The 8,610-nt window shown below is 40.9% G+C and overlaps 1 protein-coding gene across 10 annotated transcripts in view; it reads right to left on the bottom strand.

Moving 5' to 3' along the window:
- FRYL (FRY like transcription coactivator) overlaps window positions 1-8,610 on the bottom strand; it is a 232,292-nt gene that overhangs the window by 41,489 nt on the left and 182,193 nt on the right. For all 10 annotated transcript variants that reach the window (XM_023764804.1, XM_023764802.1, XM_023764805.1 and 7 more), the window contains 5 exons: window positions 8,050-8,240; window positions 6,400-6,494; window positions 4,739-5,346; window positions 4,355-4,452; window positions 85-255 (listed from right to left, as the gene is read on the bottom strand). In XM_023764804.1, coding sequence (XP_023620572.1) covers window positions 85-255; window positions 4,355-4,452; window positions 4,739-5,346; window positions 6,400-6,494; window positions 8,050-8,240 — 1,163 coding nt within the window. The remainder of the gene's footprint in view (window positions 1-84; window positions 256-4,354; window positions 4,453-4,738; window positions 5,347-6,399; window positions 6,495-8,049; window positions 8,241-8,610) is intronic.

Here is an 8,610-nt window from a genome sequence, read left to right on the forward strand (position 1 = left end):
GTGCTCCTTTTAGAAATACGTCTACATACAACTTTTGCCACAGAGCAGTTAAAGAAACCCACCACCACCCTTTGGTAAGTTTACCTCCGCCAGGTAAGTCACCAGGTTGAACGTGGTCTCCGAGAAGGAGTCGTGCAGGTACCGACACACCACGTTGATCCAGTTGGCGCAGTCCCTGGAGTACGTGTGTGTGCTGTACAAACTCATCATGTGCGCCAGATTGACAAGGGTTGGGCATTTTTCTTCTGCACAAACCTAAAAAAAAATAAAACAATTTCATTCACCACAAATAAAGACGCAAGTGTAAGCTTGATTTCATACTACATATATTTAGTGAAACAAATGTATATGTTGAAGCTTCAATGCATTTTATTTCAATACAGTAGGAAAGTTAAGCAGAAGAGAAAAAAAGGCCCCGACATGAAGAGACTAGCAATAGATAATATGGAAAGATAATTAATATGTCAGATACTCCTGTGGGTGCTAAACAAGTATGGCTTTTTCTCAGTCTGCTGCTCTGGAAAACCGTCTTTGGTAAAAGCCCATTCATGGTTTTGTAAAAACTATACAAAACAGGCTCAGACTGGGAATTCTCTGGGAGGGTCAGAGATGCCTGCTACAGACATGCTTTAGTCTGAAGCCACCTGAGGTCCCGCTAGAGCAGTAAATTGCAAAAAGCCTCAATGTGCGCATTATACTCAAAGGACTTCACTGGACCTCAAACTGCTCTTCAGGAAATTGCCTAAAGCTCTTAAAGGTCCTTGGCCAATAGCCTTATTTTTCTTTAATCTTTTATTTTTTCCTGTTTTTTAGACTCAATAATTTACATTGTCCTATCCCCAAGTTTGCCGATTCTTTCTTATGCATGCTCAAATCTGCCTTTTTAAAAAAAATGTATCTTTATTGTTGAGAATATTATAGATCTACACCCTCTCCCCCAAATCATTATAGGCCACTTCAAAATATACTGACTTCCTGCAGCACCAGGGGAGCTGAATGTTGGGCACCTTACTGACCAAATGCACCTGCTTAGTCTGTCTGTGCCCTAAGTCCTAGGTGAAGATGTTCCTTTTATTCTCCTCTGGGGGCACCCCAACAAAGCAGAATTGGAAAAGGGCCACACTGCTCCTCCATTTCTATCGTAAAAAGGCTAGCCTCCATGAAATTTATTTTAGTTTCTTTTTCCTCACTTATTCTTCCATCGATTGATGGTTTGTATGTATCGGCACAAACTGCCTGGAGCACTGAGTGAAGAAAGTGGTGTTACCTTTCAAACTACAGATATTGTAACTTTTAGATGACTCTGACTTTTATTTTGACTAATCATGTGGACGTTGTCACTGGAGAGGCCCGTGATAGGGAGGTACGCAAGACTGTGCAGAGACTAATACAGCACTGTAGAAGCTATTTTATAAGTAAAGTCATTACAACCAGCTGATTTCAGCAGGAGTAGCCTTTTACCCATACAACAAGCACCAGGAAGAAAAAAAAAATTGGTTGATATGTCTTATATGTATTTCAAAATATACTAAGTTATCATGCTATTTTAACAAAAAATCACATTTTACAATTTCACAATTGGTTCTTTTTCAGGAAAAAAATTTTTTTTAATTGATTTTTTTGATTTTTATGGCAGAAATAGTACGCTTACAAGCATTTGTTATGAGACTTTATTGATTTTTTTACAGAGAGGAAGGGAGAGGGATAGAGAGCTAGAAACATCGATGAGAGAGAGACATCAATCAGCTGCCTTCTGCACATTCCCTACTAGGAATGTGCCCGCAACCAAGGTACATGCCCTTGACCGGAATCGAACCTGGGACCCTTGAGTCCGCAGGCCGACGCTCCATCCATTGAGCCAAACCGGTCAGGGCTCAGGAAGAATTTTTATCTTTCCTGAACAATAAGACATCCCTATAGAATTCTTACATTCTTAAATAATATTTTCCCCTAAAGAATGATTTTTAAAAACCTATATTTAGGACAAAAGGAATATATGCTGTGCAATTTTATAATAGTCCAAATGCTTTAGATTTTGGAATTACCAGGTTAAAATCGGATCCAAAAAGTCTCATAACAAATGCTTGTAAGAGTACTATTTCTGCCATAACAAACAGCTGAAAAGGACAGTATCTGTCCTAAGTGTTGCCTCATTTTAGATTCTATGCTTTCCAACGGCACAAACAGTAGACCCAGAGGTATCTGCATAATGAGGAAGCACGTAATGGCAGAAAATTACTCGACAGCTTAAGTGAGAGACTAATTAAGAAATCAATTTGATCCACATCCTGCAGGTTGCTGAAAGCATACAGATGGAACCGCTGTGTGCTGCTCAACAGGGAGAAAACAGACTAAAAAAACACACAATTTATGACTCATGGAAAGCCATATATTTTATTTCTTAAAAAAAAAAGTATTTGGAATTTCCTATTCTTTGTCTCAAATTATGACAGAGGAGGCTTGACACTTGAGGGGCGTCCACACCCTCCCGGTGGGGTAGCCGGGCTGCGCTGACCCCTGACCCCAGGAGTTTATTCAGCACATTTCGGCGGAGGCTCTTCAATGCTTCTACTTCCTTTATTAGGGAATCTATGCTTTTTATTTTCTTGAAATCCCAAAGTAAGCCAATATACTTCTCCCCAATATTTTCTTTTCTACCCCTCATAAAGGAAAAAAAAACCCTTGTTTACATTTTTCTGTGTCATTAGAGTATTAAAATGAAAATTATTTTAATGAATTATTTATTTCATATAACTTCTAGACTTCATTCATGCAAATATATTTTGTTGGTTTTTTTTTTTTAAGACAAATAATCACCTTCAGAGCAGATGCTTCCATGAACTATAATAATGGCTCTTCTTTTTAAATACATGCTTTTCAAGTAATTATGTTAAGGATCTCTTCTTATTTAGAAATTTAATTTAAAAATGGAATCAACAGAAAAAAATGGAATCAACAGTATGATTTCATTCAGTTTTTTTGTCACTAATTAAATATCATCTATCAAGATAATGAAAAGAGTCTTACTCTTATTACTGCTAATGTGGTTAGCTGGGCTGGTAGTACTTGTCACTGCACTGGCACCCAGAGATAAATCTGCACTCACCAGTGTTGGCATCTGGGCCGCCCAGAGGTGGGTGTTGTATTTGGCTTTCTGCGTGCTTGCTCTGCCCGTTTCCTGCTGTGCTGCTTGTTAACTGAATCTCAGCCTTTTTTTTTTTTTTTAATTGCTTATATAAAAAGTTCTTCCAGAGGATTTTACTTGCTTGGTTCCCTTCTGATCCCAAATTCTTTGATTTTTTTCCAACAGTGTTGGTTATCTTACTGACACTGCTATTCACTCACCACCCCCCAGTTCACCTAATTCCTCTTGTATGTAATTCCTTGTAAATTTACATAACTATTTCTTACAACTGTTTTTATTTTTAGTCTGAAAAACTATTTCTAAGACTGAATGTGACCCCCCTCCCGCAAAAATAATTATTATTAATTAAGTATAAGCAGAAGGCAAAATATCTGAGAGTTCTTTATTGTTAAGAGAAGAAATTGTTACAAATATAAAATTTAATCACATTCTTTTAAAATTAAGGATTATAACACATAAAAAATGCTAACAGATGATTTAAAAAGTTACATTTCTATTTCAGAACTGTCCAGTGGAAGGGGAGGAGCCAAATAAGAAAAGAAATGAAGGGGACAGAGAGAGAAGAGGAAAAGAGTATTAAAAGGAGAAAGGCAAATATAAAGAGAGAACTTTCAGAACCCCCAGGTACATTCTGCCTTCTTCCTCCTCAGGGCCTTTGCACATCAACTTCTTAAAAAACTTCCACCCTCAGCCTGTTCTTTGTTTCCTACCCAGGGATCTTACTTTGGTTATTCCTATTCAGTCTTCAAAGTCAGCTGACTTCCTAGTGGAAGATTTTGTTCTGTGCCTCTAAAGTACTCTGCCCTCTCGCTGTGTTTATGACTCTACGGTGACTATCTACTTCCTTGATTTCATCCTCTCTCTAAGGCCCGCAGGATAAGTACTCCATGTTCTTTATCACTGTATTTCCAGCACCTCACCCAGTGCTCAGTAAATATGCTAGTGAATAAATGAGTGAATTAGAAACTGCCAGAAAGGTAGAGGATAAAGTAGGGAAACAAAGCAGAAAAAGATGGATTTAGAGGAGTGTTACTCTAATGAATTTTATTCACTGTCATTTCAGCAGTTGTAACTTGAGTCATATAACACCTTTATATGCGTAAAAAGAATACAAATTCAGAGAGAAGTGACAGTAAAAAGATCTCCCTTGAAGATAAACTCTAGAAAAATTTCCCTCTCGTGTTACCTTTCAGCATAACATTTGCTTACCTTTGCTATCCGGCTGGCTGTTTCTTTGCAAAACTGAGTTGGGCTGTCAAAATGCTGGATTAAGTGAGGCAATAAGCAAAGGATGTTAAGAGGAAAGCCTATATAAAAAAAAAAAGAAAGCGAACAGTAACCCATGTTATTGCACATAACTTTAAAAGTTAAAAGTATTTTTTTAATGATTCACAGAAACCATTTACTTTTTATTTCCTGGAATACTGGATCTTCTAAATATTTTTAGCTTTTAGCAAAGAATTTAAGCTATCTCACATATTTAAAAAAACTGTAACTGTAGAAAGTCAGAAATTAGTAGATTTCCAAGCAAACAGCAGTTTACATTTCACTACAGTAAAAAGCGAAGCGTAGGAGCGATCCTCTTAGCGGTACCTGACAACTGGGAAGGGTCCACCAGCGAGTGTTTGGAGACAGCAATGAGCTTACTGAGGAGGTGCACGGTCATTTCTTGTGTGGACACTGAGGTAAAACCTTTAAGGAAGAGCTGCTGAAGGCCTGGAAAATTATTCCATTTCAATTTGCTTTGCATGCTTTCGATCTTCTCTCGACTCTCTGATTTATCCAGAGGCAAATGGATAAGCAGTTTGTTGAGGAGCCGGAGAGCCAGGAGGTATTCATATTCATAGTCGGATTCTAACAAGGAAGCTCCGATCCAAAAAATGGTGGCCATCAAGTTGGCAGGCTCAGTAGTGGACTGCACGTCATACAGGCCCCTCTCCCGCAGAGACGACAGGCTTCTAGTCCTGGCTAGACTATTGCCATGGTTTATCCGTCCATCCATTATATCCAGTGTGTTGCTGCGCCGCCGGTCACCTCTCCGGTCACCAATTAAACTTAATCTCAAAGAGTTACTCCTTGCACTACTGTTACATCCCAAGTAACTGCCACTATTAACGGGACTTGTGCTTAGATTTAGTTGTCCAGTGCTTTTCCTGTTAGCTGCATACTTGTTTCCCATGATAGGATCATGATATGAGGTTCTTTAAAAGAGAAAAGACAAACGCATGCACGGTCATTTCTTTCGCTACATTAATTTTATTCTTGAAAACACTGAAAAAACGATAACCATTCCCAGGGAAAATCATTTTAAAGTATATCTGACTTTGCTTAATAAAATTTGAGTTCTTCCCTCCACATTAAAACAAAATGTACAACAGTATCTTTTCTACCGTGGCCCACAGTTTGCTTTGAGTTGGATAAGGTCTGTCATGAAGTGAAAATTCTGCTGCGGTAATCATGGATAGCTCTGCTCTGGGACTTAGCGAATGTTACGTCCAAAGCAGACCTCATCTGTCTTATTCCCAGACTTGATGGTCCCAGTGGCTCTTTCTGTCAATGCACACTCCTTCCAAAAGAACCAACTCAAAAGTTAAGTCTTTGATTTCTCCCCCCCCCATATCCAATTATCATCAACTGAAGAATAATTACAGAATGCTTTCTACGTGTGCCAGCAGTATGCAAAATGTGAAGAATATCTGATAAAATCTACCGGGGAAGAGTGATGTCTAAATGGACCCATTTATAGCCTGTTAATTGCTGTTATTAAAATATAAAGAAAACACTGTAAGAACCCAAAGGATGGAATAATTAGCACTTCCCTGGGGGTGGGGGACGTCAGAAAAGCTTAGCCAGGAGGTGGTATTTGAGGTGGGACTTGAAGGATACTTCAGTTCAGTCAATTTAGGGTTTGCAAGGAAGAGAAAGGGGGAGGGAGGCAGCTCCAGGGAGAAGGAAAGTGTGAGTCTGAGGGGCCTGGCCCGCTGGGGGGACCATGGGACGCCAAGTGCCGCGGGAATGGAGCTTGTCAGGGAAGCCCATCTTTGACCAAGAGCAACAGCATTGCCACGCATGGCTCTGTGACTTCCCACACATCCTCACGGTCTGAGGCTCATTCCCCACTGCTAGTCCATCCCAATTCTTCGGTACCATTCTCACTACCGGTATTAGAATAAGACAGCGCCATAGCTATACATATTCAGCCACTGAAGTTCTATATACAAAGCTACTACCAGTTGCCTGGTTTAAATTCTTACTGAGAAAGGGCAGAAAGAAGATCATAATGCTTCATGGTTTCAGCCAAAGTATCAATCGCAGATTCCAACGTGAGAAGAAGCTCAATCACAAATCCCTAGAAAAAAGGGCAGACTCTCATTAATTATGCTCTGGAAAACGGACTTCCCAAGGAGATTTAAAAATAGAACAAACTCCACAGTAACATTATAAATTGATTAAACTCTTAAGCAACATGATCTTGCTGATTGATGAAAACTCATCAAATTAATGGCATAAAATGATTATAATGGCACCACAAATTGCTTATGCTAGAGATCTAGGAGCCATCCTTGCTTCTTTCTCTCACATTTAAATCGAATCTATCAACAAGTCTTGAAAATACTACTTTTAATATATCTTAAATATGACCCTTTTTCTCCATCTCCACAGGTTCCCTTAATCTAAGCTCTCACCACACTTCGGCTTGGACTCTTATTGTAGCCTCTTACCTGACCCTCCTCGCTTTCACTCTTGCTCCGCTAAGGACTCTACCTAGCCCTCAAGGCAAGTCTTTGATAAGCTAATCATATCCATCACCCTCCTCTCAAACCCTTGAGTGGCTTCCCGTCAATTCAGAGTAAAACCCTATCTCTCACCAGGGAGTAAAACCCTATCTCTCACCAGGGTCTACTAGGCCTCACATGATCTAGCCCTGCCCACCCCATCAATCTCCTGCCTTTAGATAGCCCCATCCAACACACTCCAGAGCAGTGGTCGCCAACTGGTGGTCCGCGGGGTCCGAAAGGTTGGTTTGAAGGTCTTCAAAAAAAGCCTATTGCTTCTGCCTCAGGGCCTTTGCACCTGTCTGCCTTACTTCCCTTGCCAGAAAGGTTCTTGCCCAAATTATCACAGGGTTCACTTCTGATGTATGGGTTCAAAAGTCACCTTCTTAGATGATCACATAAAAAATCACTCCCTCCTGCCCTGGCTCGTGTGACTCAGCGGTAACAGTGCTGGCCCACGGACCGAAGGGTCTCGGGTTTGATTCCCAGTCAGGGCATGTATGGAAGACAACCCATTGATATCTCTCTCTTACATCGATGTTTCTCTTTCTCCTTTCCTCTCTCTCTAGAATCAATGCAGAAAAACAAACATATCCTCAGGGGAGGATTAAAAAAAAATTGCTCCCTCCTTCCCATCACTCTTTAACCCTCAACTCTACCTTATCATCATAGCATTGCTAAGTAAAATTATGCTGTACATTACTGGTGGATGAAAGGCTTACTCCCCCAATAGAATGTGAGCTCCAGAATGCCAGGCCTTTTGTCTTACTCACTGCCATATCCCCAGTGTCCTGAAGGGTGTAATAGAGACTTGAGTTCTCTACTGCAATACTTCACTCAATGTATCTTAAGAAATGGAATTCAACACTCCATTTTAAATGTAACTTCTTATCTCTTTTACCTTCTCATCTCTAATGTCCAGGGATGTGTGTGTGTGTGTGTAAAGGTAAAGCTTTCTCCGATAGGCACTAAGGTTATGAAAGATTAATCACAAACCTTTGTTAACATCCCACATGAATAATTCTGTATGACCATGATCTTGCCCCACCTGCAGCGACCTGTATTTGGCACTAAGTCCTTGACTGCAAGTAGATGGTCAACGACTGCTGCACGACTTTAATGAAATACCTGTGCCTCTTCTCCTGGATCCCCCACCGTTTCTACGAGTCTGGAGAGAACGTCAGAAAGCGTAGCTGCAGAAAGAGGCTGCTTTAGGGCCCTGAAAATCTGAAAGGATCTCCCAGCGTAGTGTCGGGAAGAACAGGACAGTGCTGTCTGCAGAGCGACTTCACTAAGATGATGCTCCAAATGAACTGCTTCTGTGAAGAGAAAGGAGGCAAGTCGGTGGCTCTTGTTTATCAGAATAGAATGCAGGGCGACAGCCAGAGGCTCGCCGTTTGCACCCAGTGCCGGCACCGTTCCTGGCAGGGTGGACAGCGCCCCCACGCTATGAGCCCGTGCCTTTTTCTCTCCTTCAACCTCATCTGCATGTCGGTGGCTCCTCTGTCTAATCTTTCGGGGGACGTTCCCCCTTGAGAACAGGGTTTCTCCCCTCAGCACTACTGAACATATTAGCCAGGTAAAGTCTTATGCTGTGCAGGAATTCATTCGTTGCAGCAGCCTCCCTGGTCTTCACTCAACTGCACGCCGGGAGTAAATCACTTGCTCTTGCCCTGCATTGTGACAAAA

Source organism: Myotis lucifugus, unplaced genomic scaffold (genome assembly GCF_000147115.1).
Source record: "Myotis lucifugus unplaced genomic scaffold, Myoluc2.0 scaffold_349, whole genome shotgun sequence".
Classification (NCBI taxonomy): Eukaryota; Metazoa; Chordata; class Mammalia; order Chiroptera; family Vespertilionidae; genus Myotis; species Myotis lucifugus.